Raw genomic sequence first — 19,433 nt, forward strand, 5'->3', positions numbered from 1 at the left:
TAAAAATAAAAAACAGATGGTTGACTATTGTTAATGTTGTTGCATTCTGACCAGACTTATTTAAGAGATGATGCTCAACTGATAAAAATATATCAATTGCTTGGTATAATTTCATAATTTTTTCTCTAGGTGCCTTGAGGCTTAGTGGTGCCATTCCAGCAGATTGTTTAAACCACTAGGCTCTCACCTCACAAAAGGCCTACTTTCAAAATCCTTCACCGTCATTCTTGATCAGACTGGATAAAATGAGTAGTCTATAGCTAGCTGGGAATATTCTCAAAATAACTCACTCTGCAGTTGATGTCTAAGCCCCTCTTTGCTGTCCCTGTGTTATCGACTATGATGTTGGCTCTCCGCCCTGTTTTATAGCTGTTTTCATATGATGGCTTAAAGCTTAAATGCTCTTTGATAGATAGTATGTTGTCTTCCCCGCTCCCGCCTCCCAGCTGCTCCTCCCCCCCACTTGGCCTTAAATGGAGACCGCGCGGTGCAGGTGAGTGTGACCTGTCCTCAGGACACCCCCACGCCGCACGGCCCTCCAGCTGTAGGCGAGTCTGTGCCCCCTCGTTTCTGCTCGTTGTGCCGTTTTTGCCCTCCTGTGCCTCTGATTGTTACTTTGATACTTTGTTTTTGCAGTATATCTCTGTTGTCTTTTGGTATACTGTACCTCTGTTTTCTTTTGGTTCGTTAGCTCCCCTGGTGTGATCCCCCCTCCACTCCCCGCCGCCGTGACATCGCGGCCCGCCCCCTTTTCTTTCTGTTTCCTCCCCGCTCCCAGCTGCTCCTCTCTCCCACTTTGCCTTAAATGGACACCGCGCAGATGCGCAGCGGTCACGCGCAGTGGGTGCACCAATTGTGCGCCGAAGGTGCGCCAAAGGCAAGCCCGTCTGAGCCCGTCCGCGCCTGGACCGCGCCCAGCGCCAGGACCCCTGGCCCCCGCCGACACCAGACCACACGACGGACCTACGATGCCGCCACCCTCAACGCACTCCACGCCGGCCGAACCCCCGCCTGCTACCAAGCCACCCTGAAACTCGCACACGGACCCTTCACCTGCCAAGCCTGCAAGTTCACCTGCCTCCGGACCTGCGCCGCACCCACCAAGCCGAGCACCAGCAGCAACCACCTCAAGTGCATCCTGCTCAACACCCGCTCCGTCCACAGACACGCTGTCGAACTCTGGAACATGCTCGACACAACATCACCAGACGTCGCCTTCCTGATGGAAACTTGGATGAACGCCTCCTCAGCGCCCGCCATCGCCATCCCGGAAGGACACAAGATCACCCGGAGGGACCGCGTCAACCAGTCTGAAGGAGGCATCGCCATCATACACAAGAACACCATCCGCATCACGACCAGCTCCGACGACACCTTCATCGCCGCCGAACACCTCCACTTCCAGATACACACCGACCCCCAAGACCACACTCAGAGGCACCCTCATCTACAGACCCCGGGACCACGCACACAATTCAACGAAGACATCACAGACTTCATGAGCCCGCACGCACTCCCCTCCGCTGACTACATCCTCCTAGGGGACCTCAACTTCCACCTGGAGAACAGCAAGGACAGCAACACCACCACCCTGCTGGACAACCTCGCCAACCTCGGTCTCAAGCAACTGGTGAACACCTCCACCCACTACGCCGGCCACACGCTGAACCCGGTCTTCTCCTCCAGCAAGCACATCTCCTTCAGCCACTCCACCGTACTACATTGGACTGACCACAGCTGCATCCACTTCAGCTTCGGAAGAACCACGACCGACCACCACCCGCAACAGGTCCCCCGCAGGAACTGGAACAAGATCACCGCCGACCAGCTCACCACCTCCCTCAGCCAGAACCCTCCCGCCAGCACAACGAACCCCAATGAAGCAGCCAGCAACCTCACACAGTGGATCACCAACAGCGCAGACGACCTCGCACCTCTGAAGACCCCTCCCAGCAGACACGGCAGCAAGAAAGCCTCTTGGTTCACCAACAAACTTAAGAACTCCAAGAAGAACTGCCGCACCCTCGAGAAAACATGGCGCAACGACCTGACCACAGACAACATGACTGCCCTCAAGCACGCCACCCGCAAACACCACCAGCTGATCCGCACCACCAAGAAGACCGCATTCAAAGAACGTCTGGACAACAACGCCCACATCAGCAAGGAACTTTTCAACATCGTCACAGAGCTCTCCAACCCCAGCGCTGGAAACAACGACATCACTCCCTCGCAAGACCTCTGCGACTCACTCGCCTCGTTCTTCCACGGCAAGATCTCCGAAATACACAACGCTTCGGCGCACCAACCTCGCACCGAACCAACGCCCCCCGCCACCACCCTGCGCGCCTAGACCCCGGTCAGCACCGAAGACACAACCCGCACGATGAACACCATCCACTCCGGATCCCCAACCAACCCCTGCCCCCACCACGTCTTCAACAAGGCCAACGCCATCATCGCACCCCATCATCAACACCTCCTTCCACACCGCCACCTTCCCGGAGAGCTGGAAGCACGCCGAGCTCAGCGCCCTCCTGAAGAAACCAACAGCTGACCCCACCGACCTCAAGAACTTCCGCCCCATCTCGCTCCTCCCTTTTCCTGCCAAAGTCATCGAGAAGACCGTCAACAGAGAGCTCGCCGCCTTCCTCGAGACGAATGGATCCCTCGACCCCTCGCAGTCTGGTTTCCGAGCCAAACACCGCACCGAAACCATGAAATGTACTTCTGTCGACAAAAAGAAAGACAGTGTGAATGTGATCAATTTATCTGACTTTGATTTGTCCGAAAATGAAATAAACCTTTTGAGCAGAGGTCTGGGATTTTGTCCATTTGTATATCCTAATTTCACATCATTACATCTAAGCTGCTTTAAATTCACTAGGAAATTGAAGCTACAGAAATTTTTTAAAGATCAAACACAATCTGCACCTCACATGTCTGAAATTGACCCATTAGGACAAACCCAGACCATCAAAGATATCAAAGCTACACACTTATTATTGACTATGGGTGATCAGGATACTTCCATGTCACTAGAGAGTCTGGCAGCTGAACTCAATCTGGACACGTATGATGGCTCAGACAGTGGGCTTAGACCCAGATCAAGATTCACACCACACCTACCGAGTAATAATTGCATAGACATCTTTCAAGAATTGGTCTACGAGGACTTATATAAATTAGAGGACAAATTTAAACTTTCACATCACAAAGAGAAATACAATCTTTCTCGGGAAGAACAGGCTGCCTTGAAAAATCTTGCTGACAATACCTCCCTTGTCATCCGTGAGGCTGACCAGGGAGGAAACATTGTAGTAATGAATAAGACTGACTACATGGGTGAGATAAATAGACAGTTAACGGATGAGACTACTTACACACCATTGCCAGGTAATCCAATTAGATCTACGGTAACCCTTATTGAAACCCATCTTAAACATTGGAAAAGCAAAGGTCTAATCTCAGATACAGAATTCAAGTACCTCTTGAATGACACGCCAACCAATCCTTGCATTTACATACTCCCCAAGGTACACAAGCAAAGCAGATTTCCACCAGGGAGACCTATCATTTCCGGTATAAATTCTCCAACTGAGAAAATATCTGAATACATTGATATGTATCTACAACCACACTTAATAAATCTTCCGTCCTACATCAAGGACACTCGGGATGTGCTTAGTAAGATCTCCGATGTGGAATGGATTGAAGGCCATCTCCTAGTCACAATGGACGTTTGTTCATTATACACGTGTATACCGGGAATAATGGGTCTCAAAGCAATAGAACACTTTATGGACTGTCGTCCAATTGAGTGTTATGAACATACGCTAATGATATTGGACCTTATCAATCTGGTCCTTAATAACAATGTTTTCTTACATAATGGCCAATGGTTTCGCCAAAAAAGAGGTGTGGCGATGGGGGCAAAATTTTCTCCTTCGTATGCAAATCTTTATATGGGATTTTTCGAACTAATGCATATCTGGCAGAATTGCCCAGGTCATCTTTTGCAACACATTCTTTATTTTGGACGTTACATTGACGATGTTCTTCTGTTCTGGGCAGGATCCAAACTAGATCTGGACACATTTCACGAATTTCTGAATGATAATGAGTTTAACCTATCATTTACAATGGAGTCCAGTACGAAACAAATTAACTTTCTTGACATCACAATTGGTGTGGATATGGACAAATTGGTCACTACTCCATATAGAAAAGAAACCGCATGCAATGCCATACTGCATGGAAGCAGTGCACACCCCAAATCTCAGATTAATGCAATTCCGTTTGGTGAGATGCTTCGAATCAAGCGGAATTGCAGTGTGGAATCTGTTTTAAAAGAGGAGCTTGATAATGTGGAACACAGATTCATTCAAAGAGGTTACCCACTAGCCATTATTAAACAGGCTAGAAACAAAGTGAAACAAATCAAGCGATCTTCCCTTCTAATCAATAAGAAAGACAAGAAAGACAAGAAGACCTTTTAAAAACATAAATTTTGTTACACCTTTCTCAAGTGCCAGTACCGATGTATATAAAATCTTAAAGAAACACTGGCACCTTCTTACACATGACATTGACATCAAACCGTTGATAGGGAACAATCCTGTCATTACTCATGCCAGAGGTAGAACACTGAGAAAATATCTATGCCCTAGTTACATACCCCCCATTGGGAATGAGGGTTGGCCACGTTGCTCACAGAAAGGCTTCTTTTGCTGTGGAAAATGTAACATCTGCTGTTTTGGATTACATAGGAAAAGTCAATTCAAATACAACACAGCGAAAACGTACACCATTAACAGCTTCATAAACTGTAACACACAATACGTGGTGTACTGTTTGATTTGTTTATGTGGCAAAATATACATAGGGAGTACTATCAGACCCCTTAAGGAACGAATTCAAGAACACATTCGTGCAATCAGAAATAACAATACTGTATATCCTTTTGCGGTACACTTCAACAAAACACACGGCTCAAATGATTTACACAAGGTGGCCTTTCATGGAATTGAGAGCATTAATTTGGGTCCAAGAGGTGGGGACAAATTGGCATGCCTACGAAAAAAAGAGAGCTTATGGATCATCAAGCTACGAGCAGTGGAATGTGGGGTAAATATTGTCAAGGATTTACATGAATTCTTGTAAGTAAAAAAACTATGAGATCTCTACAGATTTGAATTCATGGTAAAATATTTTCTGGCATCAAAGAACATGTATCAGTGCCAAACGTGAACATAGTGGAATAGAAATGTATACATTCCAGGTGTGTAACAACAACCATAGGTTACATATGAGTAGATGTGATATGTATGCATACAAAGGAAAGGACTCACATGTTTCATGTAATGTTGGACTTGAGATAATGTTGACAAGGTCGGGAAGATCTGCTAATATGATATGCCTTATATATCTGTTTTTTCTCTTTCGAGTTTCCTGTTTTGACAAAAAAGATTGTTTGTCACACAGACATAGATTGTAATGGTGAACATGGAATCCCAGTGTTCGTCTTCTGTGCTGGTGGAAAAAAATCCCTTGAGGATCAATATATAATGGTGAGAAATATAGATAGTAATAACCTATTTCCCATAATGTTCTATACTCCAATAGGAGAAATAATTAATAAAACCGGCATCTCCTTTTTACGTGACCTAATTAGGGTCACCGTTTTTCCTTTTCACAATAGGCGTGAGGGAGCTGTTAATAATTAATATTCGTCAATTTTCCTCACGTTCTTCTTAAATTGGTATTTATCTAAAACATTAAGCTTGTTTCACACATTCTATCATTTAAGATACACGGTCAATAATGGCGCCCAGTTTCACGGGATCGCTCGTTTAACATATACGAGTTAGTCCTTCCTCTGTGTCCATGATAGCTGGGACGTACCAATATGACGTATTTATACTGGGGCCAGGAACCGGCATCGCGTGTTTGTATTGGATTCACTTGGGCGCGATACACTGCCCTCGCTGCTATGAAATAGGTAAGAGGAGACGGGTGGCTCATCTAACATATGGGTGCATGCCTTGGCGAAGGCTCGTGTCGCCGTTAGGACGTTTTCATTTTCGGGTAATGTCCGGTGGGATATCTCGGCATGCTGTATAAATCTCTATTTTACGTGAGGTCCGGGACACTTCGTTAAAAAGTTACAGATTAACATGCGAAACAATATAACGCGTTTCAGTGCACGATTTTTGATGTTGCAACATGTCCGTGCTGATAACTCAGCCCTCTAACTAAGGAGTCACCTCTCCCCTTAGATACGATGATTGCGCACATGAATAATCCGTATACATAACTTTTTTAAGCACCTTATTCCAATATATTCAGAACAGTGGTATTCATTAGATAGCAATACCGTTTTTTGATTATCTTTATTTCATGGCTTTACAATATACAACCAGATTCTGTAAAGCTCGAATCTTTCGTGGTATTTCCACATGCTGCCTTGCGATGCCACCTTATCATTATATAGCTATGCTTGGTTCCTGGGTTTTTGGCTAACACTGAAACATTAATCATTGATACAGATCTATCCTTGGATTTATCAAGATTCATGGAATAAAACCCACACCTTGGGTTTGGATGTTATCCAATTTGGGTTTTCGATTATTCATTTGGAAAGGAAATTAATACATTCCCTCAAATTGGACGTATTCTCACTCCAATATAGGTAAGACGTTTGTCTGCTACATTTTAGCACTTTTTTTTATTATCTTCGGTTTTTAACTACATTGGTACTAAGTGAATACCAACGTAAATTTTAGTCAGCATAATTGGTGAGGTAATACATTTCTTTTTTACAATGAGTGTGTAGACTCCTTTTGGCTGGAATTTAGTTTAAGGTTTACTCGACCCCATTCTTTCAAATACTATAGACAATAACTGAGGGCCTTGTTATATTTTCAGAGTGAATGACAAAAGCAGACCTATTTCGTAATTTGTGACTGACTGGATTCAATAATATTTATATTGGGATTATCCTTTGTGGACTATAGTCACTAGAAGAAAAATACTACAAGGTGAGATACATCGCGGCTGCATATTTTGCACAGGGTGAAGGTCTTCTCTCCCACCTGTTTTCAACACTTATAGATATCTGTCACAATACTGTCCAAATTAGATTGGAATGTATTACCACTTTTTAAGCACATTACCTATTTCATACGATTTCTTCTTTGGCTTTCTAATCGATTCCCTAATTTTCTTATCACTTATTCAAATAATTTTGTTTCCACCATCACAGATAAATGTGATCTGGGAGTTCAGGTGCACCAGGGTGAATTGCACATATATAATGGTGTATATCCTAGCATACATCACAAGATGGCCTAGTTAATTAACATGAACCACTTGTGATGTTGCATGAATATGAGAAGTACACTATTAGTATAAATCAATGGAAATGAACGTTTTCCTGATGGACATATATCAATATTTTGTTCGCAGCCTTGAAAAAGCCCTGTGGGCGAAACGTGCGTCGGCTGTTTTCTTCCTGTGGTATATGAGAATAAACAAACTTCGATTCAAGGAGACCTGTTTGGACTATTCTATCATTACCTCCTGAGACTATAATCTTTTCTTGGACTGAATTACATAGGGCACTGAGATTACCAAGATTGTGTCAAGTAACACTGATACTACCGCTTGCAGAAATAATGAGAAGGGTGTGCTGAGGTATTCTATTTTTGTATGTGTGACCCAAGTTCCTTTTTGGATCTTGGGAGGAAACGACACCTTGGTGGGTAGGTGTCACATACCTTCAGCACCCTCGCCATAGATGCAATTGCTTAATGACCTATTGTCACGATTATACTTGGCGTAACAACCTAAGATGTGCGGCTCAATCTAAGCAAACCCATTCAATAGTGCTGTAATCGTCAAAGAGCTCTCTAACCCCAGCGCTGGAAACAACGACATCACTCCCTCGCAAGACCTCTGCGACTCACTCGCCTCGTTCTTCCACGGCAAGATCGCCAAAATACACAACGCTTCGGCGCACCAACCTCGCACCCAACCACCGAACCAACGCCCCCCGCCACCACCCTGCGCGCCTAGACCCCGGTCAGCACCGAAGACACCACCCGCACGATGAACACCATCCACTCCGGATCCCCAACCAACCCCTGCCCCCACCACGTCTTCAACAAGGCCAACGCCATCATCGCACCCCATCTCCAGGACATCATCAACACCTCCTTCCACACCGCCACCTTCCCGGAGAGCTGGAAGCACGCCGAGCTCAGCGCCCTCCTGAAGAAACCAACAGCTGACCCCACCGACCTCAAGAACTTCCGCCCCATCTCGCTCCTCCCTTTTCCTGCCAAAGTCATCGAGAAGACCGTCAACAGAGAGCTCGCCGCCTTCCTCGAGACGAATGGATCCCTCGACCCCTCGCAGTCTGGTTTCCGAGCCAAACACAGCACCGAGACCGCCCTAATCGCAGCCACCGATGACATCAGATCCCTGCTCGACAACAGGGAAACAGCGGCCCTCATCCTCCTGGACCTCTCTGCTGCGTTCGACACTGTCTGCCACTGCACCCTTGTGCAGCGCCTCAGCCACATCGGAATCCAAGAGAAGGCACTGGAATGGATCATCTCGTTCCTCGCCGGAAGAACCCAGAGAGTCCGCCTCCCCCCATTCAGATCCGAGGCCACCGAAGTCATCTGCGGCGTACCACAAGGATCATCACTCAGCCCAACCCTCTTCAACGTCTACATGAGCCCCCTCGCAGCCATCGCACGCCAACACAACCTCAACATCATCTCTTACGCCGACGATACCCAGCTGATCCTCTCCCTCACCAACGACCCCGCCACCGCCAGAGCCAGCCTACACGAAGGGATGAAAGACGTCGCCGAGTGGATGAAGAACAGCCGCCTGAAACTGAACTCAGACAAGATGGAAGTCCTCATCCTGGGATCATCCCCCTCCGCCTGGGACGACTCCTGGTGGCCCCCTGCCCTGGGCACCACTCCCAAACCAACGGACCACTCACACAACCTGGGCTTCATCCTGGACTCCTCCCTCTCGATGACCAGACAAGTCAACGCCGTCTCTTCCTCGTGCTTCCACACCCTGCGCATGCTCCATCTTCCGATGGATCCCCACCAAAACCAGGAAGACCGTCACCCAGGCACTCGTCACCAGAGGACTGGACTACGGGAACACCCTCTATGCCGGAACCACAGCCAAACTTAAAAAAAGACTCCAACGCATCCAGAACGTCTCCGCACGTCTCCGCACGCCTCCGCACGACTCATCCTGGACATCCCCCGACACAGCCACATCTCCGGCCACCTGAGAGACCTGCACTGGCTCCCCGTCAGCAAGAGAATCACGTTCAGGCTCCTCACGGAAACACACAAGGCTCTCCATGACCGGGGCCCCAAGTACTTCAACGACCGGCTGACCTTCTACACACCCACCCGCCAGCTACAATCAACCAGCCATGACCTCGCCACCATACAAAGCATCCGCAGAGCCACCGCCGGAGGAAGATCCTTCTCCTACCTGGCAGCCAAAACTTGGAACTCCCTCCCCATCCACCTTCGGCTGACCCAAGACCACCTCTCCTTCAGGAAGCAGCTCAAGACCTGGCTGTTCGAGCAGTGACGTACCCCTCTCCACCAGCGCCTTGAGACCCTTCAGGGTGAGTAGCGCGATATACAAATGCCTTGATTGATGGTGAAAAACATCTGGGTAACACAGTTTTATTCTCTGCTAGAAAGGATATAATAACTTACAAAGCCCTACTCGCACAAATCTAGGAAAGCTAAACACAGCATATCCTCTCCATCTCTGCTTATCATCTTAGCACTCCACTGCCTCATCATCAGGTCCTACCTTAGAAAATACATATAACAAACCTCTTCTAATCTTCACAAATATTAAATATCCTGTGTGGGGGAAGTGGGTCTTATTTACAATCCTAATTAATCCTTGATACCTTTAAATTCATGAATAGCCTTGCAACCTTCCTACTAAACTAGAAGCATAGTTGTCAAGTAATAATTTCGATATTTATTCTGGTTTTACCATAGCATTAACTGATGAGTACATTCTGGAACAGTGGAGCTTCTTGGGGGCTTGGTGTATACGCTTATTTGCATAATTTCTTACTTTACTTTTTTCCATTTCTTCTCGGGAATTATAGTGGATTTTCATGCCCGATTATGCTTTTAGTTAGATTAAAAAACTGCTCCCAGGCTTGTGTTCTCTGTACGATCAGTTCAGATTGAAAAAGTATTTTAATTCAAATGTTCCATGACCCTAAAAGTAACCAGAGATGTACTAATATTTATTAATTCAGCGGTTATACTCCTAAAGTAGAATTCTATTTCACACATACTTTGGGTTACTTTAGAAGGCCAGAGTAAGAACACTTTCAATTGATCAATCAGTCAGGGGTATTTGTAAAGCGAGGCTTGGCACCCAGGGGGTACTGCAAGCGCTGGGATTCTGAATGCCTTAGTTGAACAGCCATGTCTGGAGCCCCTTCCAGAAGCTATCGAGCAAAGTGTAGGTTTGCATATGGAGGGGGAGGTCATTCCAAGACTTGGCAGTGAGGGAGGAAAAAGAATGACCTCTGCTATGGCTCCAATGGATGCAGGGGAAGTGTGCCAGGGAGAATGAGGCGGAGCGAAGCTCCCTAGCGGGTCGGTGGAACATCAGGCTTTGGTTGATGTAGGTGGGTACGATGTTGTTGTAGGCGCGAGTCAGAATCTTTATGCAGCATCTCTTGTGGATGGGAAGCCAGTGGAGCCTGTGGTGTGGGCTCGTGCTGGTTCTTTTGGGGCTTATTACAAAGAACAATGGTCCTAAGCTTAGAATAACCAAGAAAAATGTTTATAGACTACAATGAGTACTATAAGTTTAGTTCACATGTCCAGCCGGACATGGAATATTTATTTTGTCAATGTATAAAATGCAGAAATTTGAAACACAGCAAGAATAAACGTGGGCACAGTCCTGTACCCAATGTGAGGGAAAGAAAAAATGGAGGAAAAGATAGGAAGAGAAAGGGTTTTCAGGCAATAACTTTGGAGCGAGGCGTGGCCTGCATTTACAATACATTGTACATCATGCTCACGACAACAGTATTTACAACATATAAACACAATGCAGCACTGTTTAGGAAAGTCGACGTTTCGATCCCATGCTCCTATACTAACGGGATCATCATCAGGACTAATTAAATGATTGCCTGGTTGTTTGAAAACAGGTCGCCTTGACGAGGAACTTAGTGAAGTTCTGTATGTCGAAGGGCTGGGAGCCGGGTGCTGGCAACCATTCCTGCAATTCCTGGGGTCAGTAATACTGAGTAACATTCAATGAGTTTCTCGATAGTTCCGAGATGCGGTTCCTTGTTGAGCTCAAACGAGTCTCTTCGGGCGTTGAGGTGGGAGTCAATGCGAGCGCAGTGGCAGCATAAGCGGGGGTATGGTTCCTAATGGAGCTCAGATGAGTCTCTAGAGGCGTTGACACGATGGTCAGTCTGCCCGGGTAGCCGCGTTGGCAGGAACGACTCAACGGGAGCGTGAGAAATGCTGCAAGTAATAAGTAGCTACCCACGGTCCCAAGCGATCCCACTGGGTCCCCCTTGTTTGTTTAACTGGGTTCTTTTGCGGCAGCTAAGTATGAGTCTGGCTCCAGTGTTCTGAAAGGTGTGTTGGTGTTTGAGGAGCTCTTTGGTGGTTCCAGCATTTACTGTGTTGCCAGTCAAGAAGACTAGAGATGAGGGCTTGGGTGATCATTTTTCTGGTAGAGTGGGGCATCCATCAGAAAATCTTGTGGAGCATGTGGAGGGTGTGGAAACAGGAAGAGGATAAATCGTTTACCTGTTGCTTCATGGTAGGTTGGCTGTCCAGGATGATGCTGAGATTGCCTGTGTGGTGAATAGGAGAGGGGGAAAGGGGGAGGGGGAGGAGATCAGTGTTGAGCAGAGCGCAGCAGGCCTCCATGTGTCTTTTCAGGGTAAGTTGTTGTTTAGAAGATGAGAACATCAGTTTTGTCCGTGTTAAGCTTCAAGCAGTTTGACCTCATCCAATTGTAGATGTTGGATATGGTGTTCCGGAAGTTGGACATTGTGGTGGCATGGTCATCCATGAGGGAGAGGATGAGCTGAGTGTCGTTGGCGTATGAGATGATGCTGAGTCTGTGGATCTGAATGATGTCCGCAAGTGGCATCATGTAGGTATTGAAGAGGGTGGAGCTGAGGGAGGAGCCCTGGGGGATGCCACAGATGATGCTTTTTGATTCAGAGATGATTGGTGGTAGACAGATCCTTTGTGTTCATCCTGTGAGGGCAGAGGAGATCCACTTAAGGGAGTTGCCTCGAATGCCGATGTGGTGGAGTCTGGTGATGAGAGTGTATTGGGAGATTGTGTCGAAGGCTGCAAGTGTCGAGGAGAATCAGGTCTGCAGTCTCTTTCCCAACTTTGGACAGCTTGCAGACCATACACGCTTTGCTTAAGTATGAGAAGCCTCCTGCTGTATTGTTGTTCTGAATTCAGGGACAAATGTGTCCTCTATCTGGTAACTGTATTGTTTTCATCTTCCAATAGGGTTTCAATTTCTCAGTTCTGAAAGCTTGTTTGAAGTGAATAAAAAATGTAATTCCTGTGTAATGGATCATCGTAGTGAAGATATAGGTAAGCGCCTCAGCAATTCATTTTACTTGTTGAATAGGTAGTAATAGATGACAAGTGTCTCTTTTACAAGACAGGTAGGTTGTGTCATAATTTTTTGGCAAGGAATGTGGTGGAATTTTCCTATAGATTTGGGGATAAGCACATTTGATGGTATAGATAAGACCACAGTAATGCATAAATCTTGGAATCCACAGGAACCACAGTCTGGTACATCGAGCTGACACTTGGCTGTAGCAATCCTTTTCTGCCCTACTTGACTCTGAATTGTGGTGAAAACTGCCAGAAAACAGTTGCAGCTCTCCATGCGTTCATAAACAACATAATACGATCATGATAATATATCCATAAATCCTCTCTCCATATTTAGGGCTGATGGAGGTGTGGCAATAGGCCAGCTCGTCTGCCTTCAGCTCAAATGCAATTGAGAAATGTATATGTTAGCGCCGTGACACTCTTGTTTGAGTAGCTGAGCGCTCAATAAAACCTACGATAACATAACATAACATAACATAGTAAGCTAAACACTGAGAGTGAGCCTTTTCTGACGCTTGTGCTTGGAGTCAAGGCCCTTGCAGCGATGCAGACCTGGCACACTCATCCTCCACCTATTCATTTTGCAGAGTATCTTGCGGCATGGCTGTCTCAGCATGGGAAGAGTGAAAACTTCACCCTGTGAGATGTTTAAAAGGGCTGATACCGAGCAGCAGGGGAATCCCATATTGGTTGTCTGAGCCAGTGGGACACAACAATCTTGGTTTGGAATTTTACTACAGAAATATGTAAGCAGCATGCAAGAAGTTCCATACGAAAGGATTAATCTCCTTGGAAGAATGGCAAAATCCAGACTAGAAAGTTTAGCAGGAAACAAAGAGGGCACCGAGAATGCTGCTCTGTGTGGCGGCAACGTGCAGATGTCCAGGCTGGGCACACATTCTGTCATCTGATTCGAATCTTCTCTCTTGCAGCACCGGCGCCTTTTGTGCCCAGAGTTTCTTTGAACATTAAGGAAGAGGACGAGAGGTGCCCTAAGATCCCGCAGACGTTTGACATAGCACAACATGTGTCTAATCCCACAGGTGCGTGTAACCTTTGTGAAAGGAGCAGGCAACAGCGATGTCACACATGACGGTGTTCAAAAAGAATTGTAGAATTGTGTAGAAATCGTACAGTTTGTACTTCGCCATAGTTGTTAAGATGTAATAACTTAAGTGTGAACTTGACTTCTCTATTTCATCCATGTGTATCAGCAGGGAGAAACAGATCGTTCTTGATTTGCACAATACAATGGTGTAAACACATTTATCTTTTCACATCTTCCACTTACTGCTTCCTTTGTCGAATTACTTCCTAGCCACTTTACTTGTATACAGCTTTATAGTTTTAGTGCTCCCTACTTGTTTACTATATTGGCCTACAATAATACCTTTCTTACATATTTGTTTCATTTTTCTAGTCTTTTCCTTTATAATGTGTGCATCATAATTAGCCCTCCCGGTTTTATGGGGCTTAATTTTTTTTTACATTTCCGTTTGTATTTCTCCATATTAATTTTTTGCACATTTTATCTGTATTCATCCATATTTATTTTGGGTTTTGTGGAAAAGTGAAGCTCAAATTAGTATATTTCCACATTTATTTAATTGATAAATATGCACTTATGCTTGAATGCTTGCCAGGTTTCAGTGCAGTGAACACCAACAAAAGATAAATCAATGAACTTATATGAAAATATACACGTTTCTGTATCAACCTTGAGCATTTCCACTGCTGTTAAAGCCTCTTTACTAAAATTCCTTTCTTTTATGTTTAAAGTATTTTATTAGAAAGGTACAGCTGCATATGGAAAGCAATTTACAAATATGCAATGGTTACTGCGAGAGGCATCCCAAGATCAAAATTCTAATGTCCCTGCTTTGAGGCTGCTCCGATGTCCTGCCTCTCGCACGGAGACGTACACAAGGAAAGGAAAGAGAGAAAAAAGCATTGCCCTGTGGGCTTGTACCTCTATTAAGTAAACAACATCCCCCAACAAACTTCCCCCCCCCGCCCTCCCTGTCCAGTGCTGTATATCATGTAAGCAATCTGTCATCTGTCCGACCCTGTTCTTGCCTGTGGGTCCATGGTTATCCCCCCCTGAATGAAACAATGCCTCACGAAGGGGGCGTAAGCCTCAGCAGTCTGAGGTACCTGGGGCATGTAATTTCTGTAAATTCTGAAGCCAGCAGTGAGTGAAAGGGTTGCCACAGTTCCTCAAAACCAGTCACATCCCCTGCTAACGTGAGGGACAGTTTTTCCATCCCCAGAACATGCCACAACCTGTGCAGCCAACCAGTGCGTGAGGGAATGGTGGGTGTGCGCCAGTGTATCAGTATGTTCTGCACCGCAGAACCCAGCATAATGGCAATCTGCCTCCCCCTCCTAGATTTTAGTGGATACATTAAGTCATTTGGGAGACCCAGCAAGGTATATGCTGGAAATCGAGGCAGTTCAATCTCGAAGCATTTATCAATCTCGTCTATCACTGTCGACCAGTAGGCTTGTAGTACTGGGCAGTCCCAGAGGATGTGTGTTAGTCTACCAATCTGCCCACACTCTCGCCAGCATCTGTCGCTAAGGAGCCTGTTCATTTCGTGTAGTCTTTCTGGGGTGTGATACCAGTAGGTGGAGATTTTAGTGAAGGTTTCTGTGAGGCCCCCGTGATAGGCCGAGTGTCGTGCCCTGTATGAAATACGGTCCCACTCCTTAAGGCTAAGCGTTCTTCCCAGTTCTCTACTCCAGCGCTCCCTACCGGGAATGTAGAAGTGGGAAGACGGGAGCTGAAGCATCTTGTATAGGTCAGTAATAAGTTTGGAGTCCGAAGCGCGGGTGATTAGCCACCGTTCATACGGTAGGAGCTTCCTGTCCGCAAATTCTCTCACGCTCGGCTGTAAGGCCCAGTGTCGTACCTGCCAATATCTCATGCGGTCTGATTCGGTCATCTGATAAGTATCTTTAAAGCTCTGGAAGGGGATAACTCCCTCTGTCGCGTACATGTGGAAAAGTGCCCTACAGCCCCTGTCCCTCCAGTGTGAGAAGGCCCCTTGCTCCATCCCCGGTGTGAAGTCGGGATTGTCTACAATCGGTGTGAAAGGCGAGGGAAACGTGGTGAGGTCGAATGTGTGATTTGTGGCGTCCCACACTTTCAGCGGAACCCGCGTGATGTACGAAGCATAGAGATTCGGGGGGCGGTGTGGTCGGCGAAGAAAGGGTATTTCTTGTAAAGGGCGCCCGGCTACCGCTTGATCCTGGAAGAGCCAGTGTTTATCGGACTCCCACCTGCTCCATTCCACCAGATATCTCAATTGGGATGCCTGGAAGTATTTGCGAAGGTCGGGAACTCCCAGCCCTCCTGATTCTGGTGTCAGTGTCGTGAGGGTGCGGCGCATTCGGGGTTTGCGGCCCTGCCACACAAAGCGGGACACGTCAGTTTGCATTTGTGGGATCCAGCCCTTGGGGGGTTGTAAGGGCAGCGCTCGGAATAAGTACAGAATTTGGGGTAAAACTGTCATTTTGATCGCTGCTACCCTACCAAGCCAGGAAATCGTCCCTTTGTTCCATCTCCCGAGTTCGTCCCTCACCTTTTTGCCTACTGCCTCATAGTTAATAGAAACCATGGCCTGCAACGTCAGGGCTAACGTAATCCCTAGGTATTGCACCTGATCTTTCGACCACCGTAGGGGAAAGAGCCTTTGTAGGTCGGTCCTCGTTGTTGAAGCCAGGGAGAGGTCCAGAGCCGTGGATTTCTCCACATTCATCCGAAAGCCGGCCACACTCTCAAAAGCTTTGAGTTCCGCTATGCATGCGGGTAGGGCCTGCCTTGGGTCTTCCAGCGCGAAAATGACATCGTCTGCGTAAAGGCTTATTACATGGGTGAAACCCCCCATTCGTACTCCAGTTACGGCTATGTTCTGCCGCACTCGTTGAGTAAAGTGCTCCATGTAGAGCGCGAAGAGGAGGGGGGAGAGGGGACATCCCTGTCTTGTTCCGCGTTCGATATGGAACCGTCGAGAGCCACAGCCATTCACTCGCACTGCGGCATAGGGGGATTTATAGCAATTAAAGACCATGGTTCGGAACTTCTCCCCCATTCCCAGCTTCGCCATAACTCGTTCGAGGTAGGGCCAATGCACCCGGTCGAACGCCTTTTCTGCATCGACCGAGAGCAGCATACGTTCCCCCGGAATACGTGAGGCTTTTTCCAAGACGTGAACTATTCGCTTAGTGTTGTCCACCGTCTGCCTTCCAGGCACGAAGCCGGCTTGATCCGGTTCAATCAGGCCGGGGAGGTACTGCGCCAATCTCGCCGCTAGAATCCCTGTGTAGAGTTTCAGATCTAAATTTAGTAAGAAGATTGGTCTGTACGAGCCGCATTGCTTCCTATCTTTCCCTGGTTTGGGGATGACAGACACCGTCGCTTGTAGAAGATCCGGAGAGATAGTCCCAGGATCAGAGAAAGCGTTAAACAGCTTGGTCAAGATAGGGGCTAGCGTCCCGCTGAACGTTCTATAGAAGAGGGCTGTGTAACCGTCTGGGCCTGGGGCTTTTCCTAGTTTGAGCCTAGAAATCGCTGCTATCACCTCCTCAGTCTTAATCTCTCTCTCTAGGTAATCTGCCTGCCCTTGAGTCAGGGATGGTAGGGTCACTGAATCCAGGTAAACATCCGAGTCTTCCATGTTGGCGGCTTCCGCTCTATATAGATCAGCATAGAAGCGACGGAAGGTCTCCGCAATTTCGGCGTCACCAGTGATCTCTTGTCCCGCATTTCCTGTCAATTCCCTCACCTGGCGACTCTGATGAGCTACTCTCAGTTTGGCTGCCAGCAGGCGGCCACATCGATCCCCACCTGTGTAATATGCGTGTTTGAGGCGCAGTGCTGCATATTCCGCCCTATCAAGGTCCAGTGAGGACAAGAGTTTCCTAGTTGCCTTCAACTGCTTCCAAACGCTCGGAGCTCCAGTGCGACGGTGTACGTTCTCCAATTCCCTGACTTTCTGGGTGAGTTCGTCCCGTTTAAGTTTCCTATCTCGATTATCCGCGGCTGAGATCGCAATGAATTCTCCCCGTATCACTGCCTTAAGAGCCCCCCATTGAGTCGACAGGGAAGTATCAGCGTTAGAGTTGTGCAGCTGAAAGTCCTTAATCAGTAATGCTTTGCACCACTTCTTTCCTATGTAGAAGGGTGTCTCGAAGCCTCCAAACCCCCCTCCGGGCAGAGCTCGGCTGGAGATGGAAGGTCCCCGAGACCGGTGCATGGTCCGATAGAGAGATAACACCCATTTCCGAGGTGGTGGCAAGGCTACGAACAGGTCCAGAGACCAGTAGATAATCAAGTCTGGCGTAAGTCTTGTGTGCGTGCGAGTAGTAGGAGAAGTCTGTATCAGTCGGGTGGAGTTCGCGCCAGAGATCGTGCAGGTCGGATTCAACTAACTGCGCCTTAACTGCTTGTGAGAGTTCCCCAGTCTGCCGATATCGCTGCGCTGATCTATCTTTTGAGGAGTCAAAGACCAAATTAATGTCCCCCCCTAGTATTATGTGTTTGTCCGGCGAAGCCGTGACATCCTCCAGTGCTGCGCGCAGAAATCTATCTTGCTGTTCGTTCGGGCCGTAAACTGCGCCTACTGTAAACGTCAGGGCTCCCACTTTAAGTCTGTAGGCAAGAAGTCTACCTTTTTGTTCTACAAATTTGTGCAACACCTCACCCTTAAACGATTTGGACAAAAGAATAGCCACCCCCGCCGTTTTAGTCGTATTGGAGGAAAAGAACTGTGTAGGAAAATGGTGGGACCTCATTCTGTGACAATCACTAGCTAACAAGTGGGTCTCCTGGAGCAGACAGATTTCTGCCCGAGAGTTTTCCAATAAGGATAGGATAGCCCTTCTCTTCGTGGGATTGTTCAGCCCCTTAACATTCAGGGTCACTATCTTCAATTCTGCCATGGGTGTTTCGGACTACTCTGTCTGTGTGTGCGAACCAGAGCGCATGATAACAGGATGACTGCCAAGCAAATGCATGTGTCCAAACTAATATTCACTGATATCGTAGAAGCACTGGACAAGGTAACTTCCAACCCCCCCCCCCCAACTTTCCCCACTCCCAACTCCGGACAAACCTTCCCTCCCATGTCTCTCAACTCACACCACAACGTCCCCAACCTCCCCCTCTCTGCCCTCACCGTCGACCCTCGGGTCATGCTTCCCCCCCACCTACCAGAGTACCCAAAACTTCCTGAAATAGTCCCGGACAAGCCCGAACGGACTTAGTCCAGCCACACGTAGTCAAACCTTCGCTCCCCCCCACCGGCCTTCCAAGCCAGCAATGGAAATACTGCTATGATGAATTCCCCCCCGGAGCACAGTTAAGCGGTCAGTGCCACCACCTCTGGACCTTCAAGCACCGTGGACGCTGTCCGGACAGCGGCCTCTTGTTCCGCTCTGATCGCTGGAGACCCCGGCCTCCGTGACACTTCCGCCGTCCTTCTTCTCCTTCTTGTAGCTCGATGCCAACCGTCGTCAGTTGTGCGCCGCCGTCTAGGTGTTTGAGAGTTCTCCTCCTCTGTGGTGATGCCCAAGATTTCGCAGGCGTCCTGGAGGTTTCGTAGATGGTGTGTCTCACCCTGCCATTTAAAGATAATACGAAAGGGGTGTCCCCATGAATAGGGTGTTTCATGCTGTTTGAGGAAGTCCGTCACAATCTTGAACGATTTGCGCTTCTGAAGCGTG

The 19,433-nt window shown here is 47.4% G+C and overlaps 1 protein-coding gene across 6 annotated transcripts in view; it reads left to right on the forward strand.

Moving 5' to 3' along the window:
• LOC147729620 (uncharacterized) overlaps positions 1 to 19,433 on the forward strand; it is a 96,261-nt gene that overhangs the window by 60,099 nt on the left and 16,729 nt on the right. For 3 of the 6 annotated variants that reach the window (XM_086954501.1, XM_086954500.1, XM_086954506.1), the window contains 2 exons: positions 12,588 to 12,674; positions 13,640 to 13,750. The exons of 1 other annotated variant lie outside the window; for it this stretch is intronic. In XM_086954501.1, coding sequence (XP_086810627.1) covers positions 12,588 to 12,674; positions 13,640 to 13,750 — 198 coding nt within the window. The remainder of the gene's footprint in view (positions 1 to 12,587; positions 12,675 to 13,639; positions 13,751 to 19,433) is intronic. 2 more of the 6 variants (XM_086954504.1, XM_086954503.1) reach the window with 1 other exon arrangement.

This window comes from Lissotriton vulgaris, chromosome 2_1 (genome assembly GCF_964263255.1).
Source record: "Lissotriton vulgaris chromosome 2_1, aLisVul1.2, whole genome shotgun sequence".
Lineage (NCBI taxonomy): Eukaryota > Metazoa > Chordata > Amphibia > Caudata > Salamandridae > Lissotriton > Lissotriton vulgaris.